The sequence below is a fragment of the Platalea leucorodia genome (genome assembly GCF_965183815.1).
Source record: "Platalea leucorodia genome assembly, chromosome: 7".
Lineage (NCBI taxonomy): Eukaryota > Metazoa > Chordata > Aves > Pelecaniformes > Threskiornithidae > Platalea > Platalea leucorodia.
This window is the reverse complement of record NC_138829.1, coordinates 14,952,980-14,972,647: the sequence shown is the minus strand read 5'-3', so window position 1 is coordinate 14,972,647 and position 19,668 is coordinate 14,952,980. Positions and strand designations below refer to the sequence as shown.

Sequence of the window (19,668 nt, the reverse complement as noted above, 5' to 3'; positions counted from 1 at the left end):
GAAAGATGATAGACTTCATTATCAGAAGGTCTTTAAAAGCTGATTGCGGAGATAAAGTTGCCTTTGTCTCTACTGATATCTAGAAATGTCAGGTGGAGATCTGCACTTTGTGCCTGCAAATTCTTGCAGACTCCTTAGCTCTACCTGCCTCTCTTGAAGCGGCACAAGGTCTGTTACATGGTCAAGAGGCATTCAGTGACCAGAGCAAGCAGAGTTACCAAGAAAGAAAGAAAGAAAGGCAAAAAGAGAGAAGGAAAGACCTCGGGACTCCAGAGCATCCTGCGCCAGGGTGAGTGCTCGGCGCGGTGCTGCATCCCAACATCCTCACGCCCAGAGGGAAGAGAGGTGCAATGGCAGAGCCAAGCTCAGCGCTTGACCTACCCTCGCTACATTCAGCCATGGGAAGCTGTAAGGTTTGGCAGCTTAGTCACACTGCAGAAGGCCGCACAAATCATTTCGACCAAATAAGAAGGTCTACAAAAATAACACAAGATCAAGAAGAGGAGCTGAAACCTATTTGAGGGCAGCAGCGGTGGCAGCACATTTCAGGGAGCCGGAGTGGCGAGTGGGTGATTTCTGGTTTCCCTCTTCAAATATAAAGACTCAATTATCTTTGAACAGCTTGCTTTACACATGAATTGACACATTTATTTTACAATAAATAACTGAAAGTTATCTATGTTTCCTTTACTGTTAATCTACACAAAGAAATAATAAACAGAGCTTGTCTACAAAAATGCAACTACTGCAGTCCTCAGAATTCAATTAAGCTAAAATAATTAATGCTTCCACCATATTAAATTACTTTATACATTTGAGCCACTGAAGTTTTTTTATTCTTTAATCTTTTTCGCCTTTTTATTTAATGAAAAAAAAGTTAGTTTCAAAGTGGGGGGGGCTGGCTAGGAGGGGAAAAAAGAGCATGATTTGCTGTTAAAATGTAATGGTCTCCTTTAGCTGACACAGCATGTAGAGTGTTTTGTGCCTTTGATTAAAATAACATTTTAAATGCTTTGAACAAACATATCTCCCCATACTTCTAAGGGATTATTTTACATATTTCTTGGTGGAATAAAGAAATTCATTCTTCCTGTCGCAGTACAGAAAGGCTAAGAATATCTTTCGTCACATATAAAGTAAAAATACTGTAGGCTGTTGCATTATTACCAAAAAAATAAAAAAATAAAGGGAGGGGGTGGTGGGGTGGGAGAAAGCTGCCTTAGAGATTAAGTTTCCCTTTTATGAAATCGTATTTAGTCTCTTTTTTTAACAAATCTAACAACAATGCTCTACAGCCGCTCACTGGGAAATACCTTTAATGTTAAATGCAGATTCTGATTTTCTTGGCTAATGCAGAAAGCCTTTCTATTGAAATATAAATAAGGGGTTTGGTATATCCCACTAAAGCCTTTCCAGTGAATGACTTCTGTGGGTTTTTCATGGCTACCCTCCATGGCTGTAATGTGAGGCTTTTATCCTACTATTGAAAACTATCTGCTGCTATTAAAAAAAATACGGAAGGACGCTGCACCTTTTTATCTCGGAGCTGGGCTCCTAATTGAGAAAGCATTATTACTGCACTATTTAGTGGATGTCCCTATCTCCGTGCACTGCTGAGAAAATGCCAATCAAGTGATAAACCCTTTTATTTTTCTCAATTCAAAATCTTTCCTACATATTTTCATTTGATACTCAGTTTAGTCTGAAAGAGATTAGGTGCTCCAGATTGGCTTTTAAATTTTTTTTTACGCCTTTTCCACATGTGAACATCGCCTTCACCCCCTCCCCCAGCAGATTTTCTGCATGGCAAAAGCGTTAGTTATATTGATGCTGACCCCCAGAAGCTGGGATGGGACAGCACTTTCTACGCTGGGCATTGCCATTGACGTATTTCACTATGGACTGAACTTGGGCACAGATTAGTAAGAGATGAGATCTGGATTGCAACTACAGCGTAGGTCTCCTGGACCAACCTTACTAAGCACTGGGCACCCTCTGCAAGAGGCTGAGCACCATCAGCTCACACCGCGATCAAGAGCTATTGAGAGTGCTCAGCACCATTCTGGAGGCCTTCAGCAGGCTGGAGGAGAAGGTCCTGAATACTTCTGCGCTCACCAAATGGGAAGGAAATCTAGCCCTCAAAGCTGCTACACCATGAGGTAGTCATCTCTGCCAAGAGGTGCATTCACAACTGCAAAAGGATGGGGAAAGCTGAAAAAGGATGGGGAAAGCTGAAAGAGGATGAGGAAAGGACAGGGTCAGGTCTTACAGTAGGGTTGCTTACAATGCTACAGCACAGGCTGCCACCACTAATGCCCCTAAAACTATCAGCTGCCCCATGCCAAGATGGTGACTGCACCCAAAAAAGATTCCTAGAAGACAAGAAGATACTCAATGGGTGTCATATGCCTGCTCCCAAGAGGCAGATCATCTGGAGATCTGAAGACTCATTTATACAATGGCCAAGCCTGTCAGAGATGCTAGGAACTGACTCGGAGACCTGCAGTGCTAAAACCAGGAATCTCTTAAGCTTCAAGTGTAAAGATAGGAGCCTCTCACAAGTCTTCTGGGGATCCCCTCATGGGAACATCTCTATTACAGGCAGGATCCTGGACCATCAGATCTAATGCCACAGGATAATTCCTAGAGAAATGGGGATAGCAGCAGCAAAGACAAATTGCCACTGGTCTTCTGTATGGGATACAGTCAATTGGAACAAAAAAGGCCCGTTTGAGGGGAGATCCTGCTGTGTAACATAAAACCCCCACTCACTAGCAGGGAGCAGAGCCTTCCTTTCACCACTACAGAGGAACACACCGCTGCAGAGGGAAGAAACGCCCTGCACGACGGAAGCGGCCCCACGCTGGGCGCTCTGCAGGAACCGCTGCGCAGCAGCTCGCCCAGGTGGATACCATCTCCTGCCTGCCCACCTCTGAACCAGGGAGGTCCGCTGAGTAAATGGTAACGGCACCACGTACGAGAGTTTTATAAAAAGAGATGCCTGCAATTTGCTCACCCAGGCCAGCCTGTGCTCGTCTCGTCATTCAAAAGCCGCACTTGGGGTATGCATGTGAATGGAGGTGTTGCCCACCCAACTCCAGCCATCTGCAGAGACCTCGGACAGGCGGCACAGGCAGCAATGCAGACTGGGAAGCTGACATCTAGCCCAGCAGAAGGAACAAGCAAGGACTTAATGAAGCCCTGCTTTAGCCCTCGCAACCATATCTTCTTCCCACTGCAGTCAGTGGGAAGAGGATTTTTCCACTGACTTCAGTGGGGTCTGGATTTGGTCCTTCCCAGTGGGTCTGCATGTGACAAAGGGTATCTGAACTGGACTGAACTGAGCATCTCACCGAAGTCCCCTATCGCTCTGCCACTGCTACCTGCTTAAGGATGCTCTTGAAATGGTTTCTGACCCCAACTTTCTGCTTTTTCCTACATGTACAGGCTGCCCTATGGCTCTCCCAGGGGACTGAGAAGCCGCTCTCTCCGGGAGCTGGCCCTCTGCAGATAGCTACACTGAGTTAAACGTGGAGTGGACAGCCCTGCTGAGCTCTGCATAGCCGTGAGGATCCTCCAGACCAGTGGCTCCTATAAAGACCTGTTCCTGAAGCCTGTGTTTCATGGCACTTTCTAGAGGGCTCTCGTTAAAAGATTACCTAGGCAGTTGATTGAGTGTAAAACATGCTGTACCTGCAATGTTCTCCTGCTTGGGGCAAATTCCTTTTGTAGGCGTGAGAAGACGGTCTTCTTCATCGGGTGTGACTTGGATCCCGATTTCCACTGGCTCTGACACTTTCCTGAGCTCGGCGCGTGAGGAGGGGGGAGGGCTGCTCTTATCCATGCTCTTTTCATAGCAGGCACCACCAGTGCCATTGCACTGTTTTCTCTTGTGCTCTATAAAAACCAAGATGTCTCCCAGCGGGAAGTTCATCTGACACTGTCCACAGGTTAACAAGTCGGGGTCTGTCCCGCCTGCGGCGATGCTGATGCCGCCCGGCTCTGCTATTGCCAGGCTCTCATCCTCGTCGGCGAGTGCCGGTTCCACATGGTCAGCCTCTGCTTTACATGGACAAGGAGAAAGAGGGAGGAAAGGGACGAGGGGAGAAGAGAAAGAGATTGCTTTGAATGTTCAGAGACTCTGAAGGATGCATCACGAGAGGCCCAGCCTCCCCCCCCACCCCCCCAGAGAAGCCAAGCCTGATTAGATCTTTTATTTTTCAGCTTTTCCGCTCTCCCAGAATGATTTCAATATATTTTGCAACGAAGCCTGCCTGAAACAAAATGGAAAGGCTGACCTGGCATAGCTTTCCTGACAGCTCCTTCGCACTGCTGCCAGCGCTGCAAGGATATCAGCAAAGAGCCATTTTGCAAACGTTCGAGCCCCGAGTTACTTTCTGAAATAGTTCCTCTCTTTTTATCCCACCTTCTCTTTCACACCGCATCTCCCAGCCATCTGGCCAAGGCCCCATCCAGCAAATCTTATGCACCCAAACCTGTCCTCCTATTTCAGAGAGAGGGGGAAAAATGCTTGCATGCTCTGAACAAGCAGGATCAGGCTCCATGTGGCATGCAAAATTAGTACCACCTTGTCCCATTACAAAGATACCGGCAAGGTTAAATGACCACCCATTAGCACGAATTCAACAAACTGTTTGCAAGAGTAAGGTAAGCAGGACACGGTCTCATGAGAAGTTAAGGGGTTTTAAAAGTGTGTACAGTGGGAAAAGGAACGAGGCACTTATTTAACATGCTGGAATATTGGCTGAGCCTGAAATCTTCCACTCATTTTCCTGATGTCCAATACCCCTGCAGTTGCTATATAGGTTAATAAAAGTTTTTTGTTTAAATCTTGCCCACGGACCTGATGGATTTCGTACCATTAGCCCCAAAGACTGGGAAAGCATTTCTGAGTGACCTGCATCAGTGTCTAAGAAATAAGTAACTTCTCATTTCACAATTAATAAAACACAGTGTGTTTTTAATGGGTATTTTGAAGATAATTCTTACATTATAAAATAATTATGGATCACAATCCATTTCTGGGGCAAAACGTGTTTTTTGGTTTGTTTTCTCTTGTTCTGCCGTGTAACTGCCAAATCATACAAACCTTGGTCTCTACTCGGTCAAAATTTCCACTGACTTTTGCCTAAGGCTGTTTTGCCTCTGCAAGGACTATAGGATTTGGGCTGAACAAAACAGAGGAACTAACAGTATGTAAATCAGCAAGTGAGACCTCTAATCGAATCAGGATTAAAGGAATAGGAGGAAAAATCTTCTCTATTAGCCCGAGCGGTTTGCTTATGGATTTCCTCTAGAAAGCAAGTCACACAAATATCTCAAAGAAGTGAGACTGAGATAGACAGATGTTATAATCCAAATCTGGATTCTCCTCCTGGCTGAAAACAAAAGCAGTTTTGTCCCACTCTTCACCAAATTGCAAAAAAAAACCACATAGGAAAGGGACAAGAGGTAGAAGGTGGAATGTATTAGCTGGCAACAAAAATGGTTGAGCCTTGAAAAAGGCAGTTTAGAAAAAGAATCGCCCCCAGTTTTTCCTTCCAGAATAATAATTGATCGGTGTTATCTACCAGCTGTATTACAAGTTGCATCAGAGCTCACTAACAGCAAAGCAGAGAGCAGCAGCAGCACCAGCGGCAGCAGGAAAAGGACCGGGACCCCAGAGAAGTGCCTGAGCACGGACCATCCTGCTGGAGCAAGACGATGGGCATGGGAAGGCTTCAGTTTCCTAACTCACACCAAGCTTACCAAATACACAGCACAATACTCATTCTGAAAACCATTAATTACCTTTTTCCCCTTAATCTAAGTTTAAAAGGAGTTTGAAGACAATACTACGTAATGAATTCAGCAATTTATATCATGAAAAGATGCCTCCTTGCCTTAGTGAAAATGTAACCATAACCCTGTGCTGAACAGGGACTGCTGGGAAGGAGCGGATGCCTGCGAACACTGTGTCACGATGCAAAAGGTAATTATTTAGTGCTGTGGTTCCCTTTAATGATCTAACATTGAGCAATATTGTTTATATTGAAGAGAGCTTGCACCTTTAATTACCAATTACATATACATCATTTTAGAGCCAAAAGAAAAGGACTGTGAAAAGGGTCCTTTAGAAATGTGCGCGCTATTTCTAGGAAGAATTCCTATTAAGGGGGAGCAGAGTGTCAAAATATTAAAAAAAAAAAAAAACACACAGAGAGGCACACACAGGCACGCAGATACACACGCGGGAGATGGGACAAAGAGCTGGAAAAGACAACACGAAAACAGGAACTGAACCAAGGGTCGTAAGGAAAAAAGGTGGCAGAGGGGGAAAATGCTCGTTACTAGTTTCACCTAACATTCCTGCAAAGCCTTCAGATTAAAGTCTGTCTCTCAAATTACAAAGGCTGAATTCTGGCATTTATATACATATAACAAATAGAAAGAAAAGCACAGATCTCAACTTTATTATCTTTTTGATGTGGGGATTTTTTTTTTTTTTTTTTTGCCTGCGATTTAAATTGTGCTCTTCAGAAAAGGTAGCAAAACTGCTGCATTTGATAAGGGTCCTGACCAGGCGTCTGTGGAAACGCGAAGGAGGTTTAAACAGCTAAACTGTTGCGAATTCTTTCTTTTCAGTTCTACACTTCATTTGAATATTAGTTAAATCCACATATGCCTATTCACTTACACTCGCTCACTCTCTCTTTCCAAGGACTCTGCAATGGCACTTTTTTAAAATAACATCTGGTATTCCTTCATATTTTGGCAGTCGTCACATTACCGAAATTCAGCTTTTCGTTTTCTTGGTACGCGGAGCCCTCATGATCAGTAGTAATTGGGTTTCAAACTATCAAAAGATTTTTTTACTTGACTCTATTTCTGATTTGAGCTTAATAATCACCAAGCATGAGACCAGCCGTACACCCAACAATGCAGAAGCTATATTACATCCCCTTATTCACAATGTGGAAATCATATATAAAAGAATGAAAAACAAAATACTGAATAGATCTTCAAATGCATTTTATCCATGTCAATTTGCATTTTTTTTTTTTACTCGGAATTAAAAAAAAAAGAAAAGGCTTCCTATTGATAACTCAATTAAGCCATTAAAAACCTACATTCAAGTAACATTACAGGAGAGATTTAAAACCCACAAAGGAAAAGAGAAAAAAGCCTGCAAGTCCAGCCCATAACGCATCGGGTCATGCCTGGTTAATACAACAGCCAAGATCTTAGGCTGTTTAAGGAGTCCTTTAATACCAATGGGGCAATTTAGGCCAGTCTTAATCTAAAGTTCTGACTCCACTTGTGTCTGCAGGTTTCAAATGAGTCGCTTCACATTATTTGAATTTAACTCTGTGGTGTTATTGCTGTTTGTTGGTAACTGGGTTTGGGGGGAGGAGGGTGTTTCCTCAAGAGTATTTATTTAAAATTAATTTTTTTTTTTAAGAAGGAAAAATCAAACCACACAAAAAAGGAGAATGGAAAACATCTCATCTCCCTTACGTGGGAAAAGGAAAAAAAAAATGCAAACGAGCTATTTCCAGCCAGGACTCGTGCCTTGGTTCTTCCAGGTGTGTTAAGGTGTGCCCAGCCTTTTCCCTGCACCCAGAGATTCCTCTGAGGAGGATTGCCTTGGCACTGCCTGCCTAGGGAGCACAGCGAGTCGGGGCAGGCGATCTATGGGGATGTGAGTGACACTGTTGTTATCCGATGGCTTCATGAAATTAATGCAACTGGCCAATCTAAATAACTCGCTTTAGTTTGAAAAGCGTTACACTTGCTGGCTGGACTCTAAGCAGCATCTCCAAACTCTCCGGCTGCCTACCATGCCAAAATACAGTGGACAAACTCCTTAATTCCATAAAGGCACTGTTGCAAAACCACCAGTGCTCCTACTTCAGCATGGTGACATCATTAGAGCATATGTGCCCCGTGCAAACAATACTCTTACGCCCAGTATTAAAGCAAATGCACATGCTAACTACTTTCTGCCTGTCAGATGTCTCAAAATCATACCCATTAATAGTGAAAAAGACTGCGTTACTAAAAATCATTTCCAAGGCCTCTAAGGACAAAACTGTGGATGCTTCTTCACGGGGTTTGGGTGAGGCTGCGTCCAGGCAGCAGTAATTTATTTTCTTGTATTTTTTTTGCACTGCAAAACCAAGGTAAGAAGGGATCTGAAAGTTGCCAACCTATTCTCTTCCTTATTTCTCCCGTCCCACAGTATCAAAAGGAGGCAGAGAAAGGGGGAAGAGGGATCAGTTTGGTAATGGGCCAAAGCGTTGCGTGTGAAACCTCCCCTCCGCGGTCGGTTTCTGCACAAATCGATAATGGGAGGGTTAAGGCGAGCGCTGCCGGTGCCTTCACCGCAGATGGTGGATGGGTGCCCTGCCTGCCCCGGCACCCCACTGCAGCCACTGCCTGCCCTTGTGCCCACCTAGGGGCAAAACACGGGCTACATCAGGGGTCACCCGTCTCTGGGACGAGCTGGGGCTGCCCGGGGGCTGCCACAGGGGCACAGCTCCTGGCGCCCAGGCACGGGAAGCCACCCGCAAGCTAGCCGCAGCACGCCGAGGACACCGGTCTGCGCACACAGTCGCTGCTGTCTTGAAGGCACATCCAGAAAGAGCTCAGCCTAGTTGGGGAGCAAGCACAAAGAAAGGACTCGCTCTTCAGGGTGCTGGCCCAAAGCAGGCCTGAAAATGATGTCCCTTCAATCAACACCCACATGTCACATTTACTGTAACATCAACATGCTTAACGGAAATAGCTCGGATCACACGCTCTCTAGCTGGGTTATCGCCGAGATCGGTGTCAGGATCCTCTCTGCACAAAGACTAACGCTGCTCAAAGCGGGCGACGCAGCTCCTCGCTGTTGAAGTTTATCAATAACCTGTTTTCGGAGCCTCCCCACAGCTCCCTGCAGCTGCAAGGTGCAGAGTTGAGCTTATGCCTACATATTGCATCAGCATCACGCTCAGCGGTACTAGGCACCGCTTATCTGCCATCAATTTTTAATTTTTCTGAGCACTGAAAAACAATTGTTCGGAGTATTTTATGTTTTTTTAAATAAAAGTCTGAGGCTGAGTTGGCCAAAAGAGGCAACTTGATCGGGAAGCCCCAGAAACACAGGAGCCCACAGCTCTGCCTTACTTTCCTAGCGACTCTCAGGCATGTGCAAAGTGCACAAAGGCGGCTGGAGCAGCGGCGAACCTCCGCCGTGCCGCGCGTGGCCCCGGTGCAGCTGCCGAGCCGCCGCCGTCCGGCCATCCACCGCCGCGCTCCAGCCCACTCTGCCGGACGGCAGCACGGCACAGCAGGTGGTGGTGGCCGGGGTGGGCTGGCCACCGACCCCTGCCCACAGCGGCGGGATGGAGCCCACCGCCCCGGCACAGCCCGCCGAGCTGCCCCCGCTGGGTGCCGACAGCAAGGGGACCAGGACGCAGCAGGGGAGGGAAATAACCCGTTTTGCTCCAACGCCTTAGCAAGCCCCATGCACAGCCGTGAGTTAGATGACTCTCCTGCAAGCCGGTACAGTCAGGCGCCTTTTGCAGAAGTAGCCCAAATCTCTCAGAAAGCAGTTTAACCCTCTGTACACACCTGACACAGAGTAAGCCCAAGCACTGCCACAAAGAGCCGGGCAATGCATCGGGGTTTAGGAAAAAGAAGGAGGAAAACGACACAATAACCACGCTGGACCCAAACAGAACAAAAGCCAAGAACATCCAAGGATCCGTGCAAATCTCCAACACTTGTCAGATGTTATTTCACCAGAAACTATGTACAGTGCTAAAGAAGGGAGTGGCGTGTCTCCTCTTAAGTAAACTATACGTTCATAAAAAAATATTTACTGCTTTTGAGAGCGGAGAATGCATAGGCTCTTCTATAGACTGCAGAAGCTGTAAATCTCCGCAGATAAAATGGGATGTGATGATGTGATATAAAAGCATTCTTTGTTCCCCAGTGAATACATTTGTTTTATTTAAAACTAAACGACAACCAAGGAGAGAAAGGAGCGCTCGGCGCCACAAAAGGAGAGGGAGCAGTATTTGGGTACGGGCTTTTAACTGGCGTAGAAAAGGATATTGGAAGCACAGATTCTTACCCCAGGATTTAAAAGGCATGATCAAAATTAAGTAATTAGTTTTGAACATGTATTAAACACACAACAGCTCTGTTCTTTTCTTAAATATCAGGCTCAAAAGAGACTGTTTTTCTCAATTGTGTGTGGCACACTGTTGCTCATATACAATTTTCTTAAGCCTTTTTTTTTTTACTTTCATTGAAGCATATTCATTATAACATTCAGCGAATTTATGGCTTCTTCCAGTGGCTTAGTAAAAGGGGTCATAAAAAAGTTAAGTAAACCAGTGTGTTTTTTTCCTCTCCCTTAACTTTGGATTCCTTTTTTATACTGTGCTGTCTAGAGCTTAGTCTTTGGAAAGTACCTTGGGCATATCCAGCACACACACAAATTATCAGCTGCTCCAGGAAAAAAAAAAAAAAAATGGAATTTCTTGCACTGAGGCTACTATACAAAAGACTTGCATATGTCAAAAATACAGAACTAAGTCCCTGTGAATGCTGCACCATTAATCAAATCCCCGATCTGGTGTCACTTTTGCCAGTAAAATGACGATATTCTTCTAACCCCCTTCTACTGGCGCGTGCCTGCAACGCATGAAGTGTGTCCCTCTGCTTTAATTTGTTTTCAAATAGCCTGCTTTAGGCATTTTTTATATATCCTTCGGAAAAAAAAAAGAAAAGAAAAAAAAAAGAAGCTGCTACTTAAAGCTCCAGCAAGGGGCTACAGTACCAAGCAAGCAACAGCTTTTTGGGAGGGAGGGCAGACAGCAAGCAAATTTAAGTGATGTTCAGGAGCTGAACACACAACTGCCTCTGAGGTTGCAACCGTGGGTGCCGAGGAACGGTGTGCAGCCTGCCCAGATACATTTTAAGAAAGTAAATAAACACAAGAGAGGAAGGTGCTGTAGTAAGAGCAGCTGAATGAATCACGCATTTATCAATGCACACAGTTATTGATGTCTTTTCCGTCCCTCGTTAAAAAGATACAGATATATAAATCCGTCTACAGCCAATGCTGATGCTTCACCAAGCACTTTTACAGTATCGCTAACTTTAAAGCAGGCGGTAACCCCCAGCCCCATTTATTTTTCCGCGTGCTTTCCCTGGACGCTACCGAGGGGAGACCAAATTCAACCGACAACTGCAACGCAACCCTGGAGAAACCAAGCTGCAACCAAAAAGAAGGAAACGCTCTGGCAAGGAGGCAGAGGGCCATTTTGGGGTATCAGGTCTCCGCGGGGAGACTTTTCCACCAGGCTTCATCCTGGGGGAGTGGGATGGGTGGGAGGCAGAGGAGGGAGCGGGAGAAAGGGGAACGTGGGTGTGCGTGCGCTGGGCGGGCAGAGGCGACGGGGAGGAGGAGAGGGGGATCGTTGTTTCTCTTGGTAGAAGTTAACAGTCATGGAATGGAAGGAAAACCACAACCGGCGAAGTTTGAGGTTTCAGGAGGGGAGAAGGAAAGGTGTTCCCCAGCCATGTTCCCCCCATGGCTGGGGAACACCAGCATCATCAGCGGCCCAGGCGCTGTGCTCTTCAGCTTACCGGTCTGTTAAACGAGCTGGCTGCTGTCTATATGCTTCCAACTAGCTCGATTCACACATTAATTGAAGTAGAGAAATCATCAGATAAATTGCTGGCCCTCTCTACCCAAGAGTGAAGGGTTTTTGTACAGCTGATGACAGCCCTGATCTTTTGTCTGACCTAATTTACTTCTCTTTCAGGTTAGAATAAAGTGCGCTTTCCTGTCACGGGATAACCTCCATCCACATATTGCGCCCTAAAAATAAGAAGATGCTTGTGCTCTGTTAACAATACCGTAACTTGATTAATTTCTCAGGTTGGGTGAAATAAACATCCACTGATCAAAGCTTCCCGTGTGTACGCCACAAAATTATACGTTTGAGCAAGAAAGCGTCCCGCTAAAGTCCCTCCACGATGCACAAACCGACTGCAGCAGAGAACAGCACCAGCCCGGCAGAGCAGCCTGTGAGCTGCTCAGCAGCAACTTCTACGTGACAGATGTGATTTTGTGTTTATTTCTCTAGGAAAAATAATGCTTATTTTCATTTGCAGGAACTGCAGATTTTTTGCTGTAAGGACCTGAGGATCAAAGTACGGTAAACTATCTAATAGCAAATCCTCTCGGCAGGGGTACATGTGGCTTTCTGACGTGTAATCAACGCCAAATTATGTACGTGTATGTCTGCTTTATTGCTGTACACACCTTCTCCCAGAACTCCAGCTTCCTCGCTCCGTGTTTTTACATCCACTGGAACAAACAAACGGGTCTCCGTGGGGTTCCCCCCCCCACGCACAGAGACTCGCTCACGTACAGGTATCATTACCCCGAGCGCTATCCGCCAACAACAAATTGAGAATTTAAACACTGCACGTTGCCAATAAAAGGCATTGTTAAAAACTAATTTTAATTAAAAACTCCTGTCCGCCCGAGTCAATTCATCAGCCGCGATTCAGCTCAAAATAGCTGCGCCTCGCTGGCGGCCCCGCTCAGCCGGCGCCGCGCGGAGCTGCGCGTGAAAATCCGCGCTCCGGCTGCACGCCGCAGCCTCGCGCCGCCGCTCCCCGGGCAGCGCGCGCCGCGCCGGCCGGCCGTGGCGCGGGCTGCGAGCTCCCCCTAGCCGCCACCGCCCGCCACTTCCCGCCGCCGCCGCCCCGCAGGCTTGCCAGGCGGCTCGGACGGCCAGCAAAGTTTATTTTGGAATGGTGTTTGCCGCCAACAACCGCGACGGAGCGCAGAGCGACCCAGGTAGGAAAGGTGGGAGAGAGGCACAAGTCTGGTGCGAGGCGGTTTTTAAGGGGACGGATTCGCCAGCAGCGAGCGCAGCCCTGGGAAGCGCCGCTGAGGAGGTGTCAGCTGAAGTCGGTAACCGATATCAATAATTTGTACTACTTCCACGAGCGCGCACTCCTCTAAGTCGTAATTATTGTCAAATATGTCACAAGACAACCCTTTGTTCTGCTGAGAAACATACAGTTTGCGCAAGACAAGGGCTCCAACCATTCCTATTAAAGGCAGCCAGGTTGTAAAATCTTGAAGACTTTTATTTCTCAATATTTAAATAAGCCTGACAAAATATGCTCTGCATCTGCCGACCGGCAAAAAAAATGCAAAATGATTTCTCACCCGCTGTACATCTATTTAAGCCACTGAGCACATCAACCAAAAAGGACGAAACAACCTAGATCCACAATCTATTTACTCTGCGCCGGTTTTTCAAAAATATTTTAAAAGACCAGAAACTATGAAAATGTGCCAGTATTTTTTTTTCATCTTATAAGTCCAATACAAACATGTTCAAATGGAAGGCAACCTGGAAGTCGACAGCACACAACCTTTTTTTTTTCCTGTCCTATTTAAAGCTAACACATGTAACGTCTCTTAAACGCACATTAGGCTTTTCTGTGCACAACTACGTGGGTATTATGAAAAAGTCAGCCATCTCCAAAATAATAATAAATTCCTCTCTGATTCTTCAGTGTCAGCTTACATTCTCTTTGTATCAGAGTTGATTACATTGGTGTGGGTTTTTTTTCTGTAGGAAAAAGTGAATTAATTGCACTACATCTAAATGCATTTTAAGAGAAGCTCCTTGAAGCAATTTGCAAAACTTTGACATGCAAAAAATGGTAGGGTTTTTTTAATTATTCTCTTTAATGACTACGTACAAATACAAAGCGTTAAAGGAAATTATTACTTTTCCTAGGGAACCTGTTGACCAGGTACTGAAGAGCCTCCTTGGGAAACCTGGCTCTCTACCTGGAATTGTATGATTTTACTGTGCCTTTCCCTCCCAATCTTTGCTGCTGCTCTACAGAAATGTTCTTGCTTTGCCGCCTTCTGCAAAACTGCTATCAGCGAGCTTTTCACATGCTCTCGCCTTTCACATTTCCTTCAAATGCAAAATGCAGGGCTAGTTTGAAAACAGATTTCTCAAGTTAAAAAAAGAAGATCTTAAGCTGGAAAATCAGCAATTTGAATCAAACCAAAATAACGTTTCTTTGCACAGAGCAGCTCAACAGCTCAGCCTCCTCTTCTCTACATAATCGCCTCTTTTGCTTTGTCCACCCATGTAAGCGCGCTCAGCTACCAAGTTTGTTCTGTCCACCACCACTGAAGAAAGGTGCAGAGCTGCTCTTTTCTCCCCATGTGTTTCCCCTCTTTTTGTCCTGCACACACATCCATTACAAGGCTGCCCGGGTGAGCCTGGCAAGGACCAACAGGCCACTCCGTTTTGCAGTCTTAAAAACCACTGTGCTAATGAGACGCTGCAACTCTGGAGCACAACTACATTGCAGCCTCTCTGCTTTTTGTGTTTGTTTGTTTGTCTTACACTCAGGATCTAAACGTTTCTCTGAACACCAAGAGCATGAAACCCAATAAACTCCAGCTGAGCAGTGTCAGAAAACCCTTCTCTCCCTCTCTCTCTCCCCACCTCTCTCCCAATCTCTCTTTCCATGCCTGGCAGAGACCTCCAATCCATCCTGAAATGCAACTCTCCTGACAGATGCCAAAAAGGGAGAGAGAGAGAGAGGGGGGAAAAAAAGCCCAAGCTGAACGCCACATAAGTGCAAGATTTCAGAAAGCAGTATCAATTCATCCCGGCTCTGGGGGCTTGGCTTGGGGTTGGCTTTATTTTGCTGCAAGTGTTTTGGTTTCCCATTCCGTTGCCCGCTACTTTCCAAACTCCCCCTCGCAGAGGCCAGTCTCCCTGCCTGCTTTTCCCCACGAATGACACCTTCCCGAGGAGCGCGGGGATTGCGAAACCCCCCTCCTGCAAGCCTGCAGCTGAGGCTCAGCGCCTGTGCGCTGCAATGCCTGCGCCTCCTGCTCCCCCCAGCCCCAACCCCAGCCCCAGCCCCCCCGGCTCCCACCCCCTCCTCCCCTGGATACCTTCATTTTTTTCTGCCACTGTTCAGTATGCAGCCTGATTTCTCCGCCAGCTTCCTCAGGATGGAGAGATAGATAAATGGAAGAGGGGAGGGAGGGAAGCTGCGTACCGCTCTGCTCTCCATTCCTCCCCAGCCTCCCCGCTAAACCCATTGTACACGCAGCTCCTCGGCACCTTTTAATGCTCTCCTTCCTCATTATTTACTTTCAAGTAAAGCGATCAGAAAAGGAGATCAAATTGGAAGAACAAACCTACCTGGCTCTCTTCTCCACCCCACCTCCCCCCCCCCAGCAGCAACAGCAGCGAGAAAATAAATGTTTCACCCCTTTAAACAAATTCAGACGTGCGCAACAAACCAGATTTTCCCCACACCCCCTTTCAACACCCCACATCTCCTCGCAACTGAGCCAGAAAAGAAGTGGGAGAAATTGCACCGGGCGATTTAGAGGGGTTAGGTTGTTGATGCTTTTTCTTAAAAATAAAAAATAAAAAAAAAGGGGGGGGGGAAAATTAAGAAGCCACCAACAAAAAAGGGAAACGCGTTTTCCAAACCGGATGGTTAAAAACAAAAATGCAATTGACGAAGGGGAGGGAGCTGAGGAGGGGGAATCCACCTTTTATGGTGATGCAAATCTGACTCCAAAATAACAATGAATTAAAAACAACCCCCCCAAAAAGAGCTGAATACCAGATGCATCTTCATCTGTGTTCCGCCAGCTGATGGACGGGGGCGGGGGGGGGGGGGGGGGGGGAGAAGGAGGAACGGGTTAAAAAATAAAGGCGCACACCAAAAAAAAAAAAAAAAAAGAAAAAAGGGAAAGATGGAGCAAAAGAAATTGAAATTTCGGGACCCAAACCGTCGCCCCACAACCCTCTGCTACGAAAAGAAAAAAAATCTCACAGGAGGTGGAAAAATTATATACACATATATATCTTGATTCCCAAGGAAATCTTACAAACAGAAATTTATCACCGGTAACAAAGAAAGAGAGGAGCTCGCAAGCACCAAATGCTCCTGGCAGATGGCTCCTATTCTTGGCTTTCAGGGGAGGGGAGAGAAGCCGGGGGAATATTTTATTTATTTATTTAAATTCTTTAAAATCTCAACATAAATATTCGGATCGGCCGCGGCTCAGGCTCAGCCCCGGGCCGGCTCCGTGCGCGCCGCCGCCCCCCGCAGCCCGGCAACTTGCGGACTCGGGGGGGGGGGGGGGGGGGCGGTGTCCGGCCGGCCTTCCCGGCGGGGTGCGGGACCCCATCCCGCCCTCCGCCCCCCAAACCTCCCCACGGCGCGCCGGGCATTTTCTACCAGCCCCCCCAAACGGGTCTGATCCTATGGGAGGGAAATGGGGACCCCCCCGCGCCCCGGTGGCGGCGGAGCAGCGGGGGGCGCTGGGGGCCCCGCGCCCCGGGAGGCGCCCCCCCCCCGGGGACGGGAGCGGCGGAGCGGCGGAGCGGGGCGCCCGGCGCGGGGACCTGCCCCCGGCTCTGCCTGCAGGCGCTCGCCCCTCTCCCGGGGCTGCGGGGCTGGGAACGGGGAGGAGGGGGGATGCTGGAGCCGGGGGGAGGGGGGGGCGCCTCCTTCCCTCCCCCCGCTTTATCTTTTCCTTCCCTATATATATATATATATATATATATATATTGGGGGGGGGGGGGGGGGTACGTGTGTGTTTTCATTTCACAATGGGAGCTTCGGCAAAGTGCAGCCTCCGCTCCTGCCCCGGCACCCCGAGCCGGTGCCGCTGCCCGGCCCGCATTTCGTGCCCTCCAGCCCCGTCCCCCGCCTCGGCTCTCCCCGCGTCCCCCGCCACCGACAGACACCCCCGCCCGCCCCCGGCCCCTCTGCAGCCCCTGCCCTGCCTCTCGCCCCAGCCGAGCTGATCCTGCCTCCCCCCTCCCCGCGCCGGAGGAGTTACGCGCCCCGGGGCGGGCAGGGCGCAGCCTGCCCATCTACCTGCCCCGCGTCGGGGGGCTCGGCGCCCGCCGCTGCCGGCCCCGGCCGGCCACCGCCTCCATCTGCTTCCCGTTAAGCCCCCCCCGGCCGCTCCGCTTCTCCCCCCCTCGCTGCCCACCTTGATCCGCCCCCCCCCCCCCCCCCGGCCCGGCTGTCACGCCGAGGCACGGCGCTCGGCCAACTTTTCCCACCGCTCCGCGCTGCCCCCGGAGCGGGGAACGAGGAGCGGGGCCGGGGGCGAGCGGCGGAGCCCCGGCGGGGTGGCCCGGCCCGGCCCGGCCCGGAGCGGCGCGCCCCGCTCCGCCGCCCCCCGCAGACGCGCCCCGCTCCCGGGGGAGCCCCGCGCCGCCCCGCGCCACGCCGCGCTCTCCCCGCCGGCAGCGCCTGCCCCGCTCCACGCCGCCTGCCCGCCCGCCTCACCTCCGCACCGCTGCAAAAACGCACAGCAAACTTCGGGCTTCTCCCCCCCTCCACCCCCAGCCCATCCCCCCTAGCCACACACCCCCCTCCCCTCTTTAATTCCCTTCTCCTCTCCCTCTCTCTGAAGTCATTTACCAGCTTTGGTTGCTCCTGGAGTCTCCCCCCCCCCCCCCCCAGCCGCTTCCTCCCCTTCCCTAATTTTGCTCCTCGATTTCGGCTCGGTCTGGTTCCAAGTTCAAACTTACGTGTGATAATCTCTCTTTGTGACAAGTGCTGCGGGTTTCCCTGCTTGCGACGGGACATTGCCCTGGCATTTACACTGGCATCGCCTGGAGAGCTGCACTGGTTTGGGGGGATGTGTTGGGGGGGCGATCCTCCTCCTCTTTTTTTTTTCCTCTTTCTTCTTCTTGATCGAGTTCTTCTTCTTTCAAAAAAAAATTAAAAAGGAAAAAAAAAGCCTCCTTTTTGTTGCTGCTGTGGTGCACTGGATGGGATCCCCTCTCAATTAAAAATCATCATCATCGTCATCATCAGGAAAAGCTCTTTCTCGCTCTTTTTTTTCTTTCTCTTTCACACACTCTGTCTTTTCTCCACTGCTTCTGCCACTTGGACTTCCAGATCTCTTCTTGAACTTAGGAGGATATGCACCGCCAGTGACACTTTTCTCTTTCCCTCTTTCCAGAGTGCTGGGCAAATTGGCAAGTGCGCTTTTCCACCAGGAGGGTAAAAAAAAAGAAAAAAAATAAAAAAAAATTTAAAAAGCAAAAAAAAGCAGGAATATCAAAAAAAGTACTGGAATTGGGATTGCCCACACACACAAAAAATTGCCAAAAAAAAAAATGTTTTTCAGAGATTGACCCTTGCTGGGTAGATATATAGAGATAATTTTTTTGAAAAGGGGTAGCCAAAACTGTGTCTCCTCTTTCCCAGTTCAAGTGGCACTGCTTTGCCCTGGTGCTTTTGGATTGCCAGTGCTCCTGCACCACTTTGCACTCTTCCCCCCTCGCCTGGCACTGGGACTGGAAGGAAGGAAGCCCCCAGTGCAGCTGGGCTGGTGCTGGCTATTACTATTATATATTGCAATGTGAAGATGGCGGAGTCCTGGTTCTCTGGGAGCGCTCTGTCTCTCTATGGCTGGGGCTGCCTCTGTACAATGGGATAAAATTCAAGTTCAAGTGCGGACGTGACGTTTAATCTGCACTAGAGACAAAAAGACCCAGAGAGTAGGAGCACTGGGGGCGACTAGCGGTGGCTTTTTAACATTGTACCCTGCAAGAGAACAAGAAACGCCACTCGCACACACCGCACACACACTCGCACACGCACACACACAGGCTGGCGCACAAACTGAAGCCCAGGCAGGGCTCGGGAGCCGCTCCGGGCTTTGTGCAGCGCTGCTTTCCCGGGTACGCGGAGTGCCGGCAGCGAAGGAAAAGCGAGGCGGGGGGGGGGGGGGGGGGGGAAGGAATAAATCCGCATCCTCACGCACGGCCAAACTTCCCCGGGCCCGGCGCCGGCCGCAGCGGGGGCGGCTGGGGCGGGGGCGGCGGGGGCGGCCCGGCCGCGCTCGGGGCGGGGGCGGCGGCCGGGGCTCGGCGGCCGGGGGCGGCGGGGGCGGGCGGCCGGGGCGCGCTGCCCGCCGCTGCCGCCGCCTCGCCGCCGCTCATCGCGGCGGCCGCTCTCCGCCGGCCGGGCTGGGCGCCGGGTCGTGCTCCGCGCCGTCCCTGCCCCGGAGCGGCCGCTCCCCGGGGTCTCGGGCCGCTCTTCCCTCCAGGCGCCGCCGCAGCTCCTCGGCGGCGAGCGCGTTCCCCTGCATTTCTTTCGAACAGTTTTACAACAACACAAATATCTGTGTGGGCTGGGGAGAGGGTTGTTTTTTTTTTCCCTCCCTCCTCTCTCCCTACCCGAAGTGTGATGGTAGCGGGACACGCGCGCACACACTCCCGATCCGCACACGCACACACGCTCCGACCTTCTTCTCCCACCCCCCCTTCCCTTAAAATCCTGGCAGAGAGGATTTTTCCGTGGAGGAATTTAGTCTCAGCCACGAATCGAGAGACGCCGAGTTCCCAGGGACCGCATCTCGGTGCACTTTTCCTCCTATTTCACACGCAGGTAAATGCCCACAACTGCGTGCGCTTGTAACTTGGGAGATTCTTGGAAACCAACTTTTTCCGCTCTACCTCCGCTCTCCCAGCCCATCTCCTGCCATTATTATTTTTTTCCTTCTCTCTCTCTCCCCAGACAAGGAAATTGTTCGGTGCAAACAGCTTTTCAGCA

General features: G+C 49.3%; 1 protein-coding gene across 4 annotated transcripts in view; it reads right to left on the bottom strand.

Moving 5' to 3' along the window:
- BCL11B (BCL11 transcription factor B) overlaps nt 1–18,486 on the bottom strand; it is a 91,264-nt gene extending 72,778 nt beyond the window's left edge. For 2 of the 4 annotated variants that reach the window (XM_082317608.1, XM_082317610.1), the window contains exons 1-2: nt 17,634–18,486; nt 3,694–4,062 (exon numbers count right to left, since the gene is read on the bottom strand). In XM_082317608.1, coding sequence (XP_082173734.1) covers nt 3,694–4,062; nt 17,634–17,691 — 427 coding nt within the window. In that variant the 5' untranslated portion in view covers nt 17,692–18,486. The remainder of the gene's footprint in view (nt 1–3,693; nt 4,063–17,633) is intronic. The other 2 variants (XM_082317609.1, XM_082317611.1) reach the window with 1 other exon arrangement.
- Between the last annotated feature and the right edge of the window lie 1,182 nt (nt 18,487–19,668).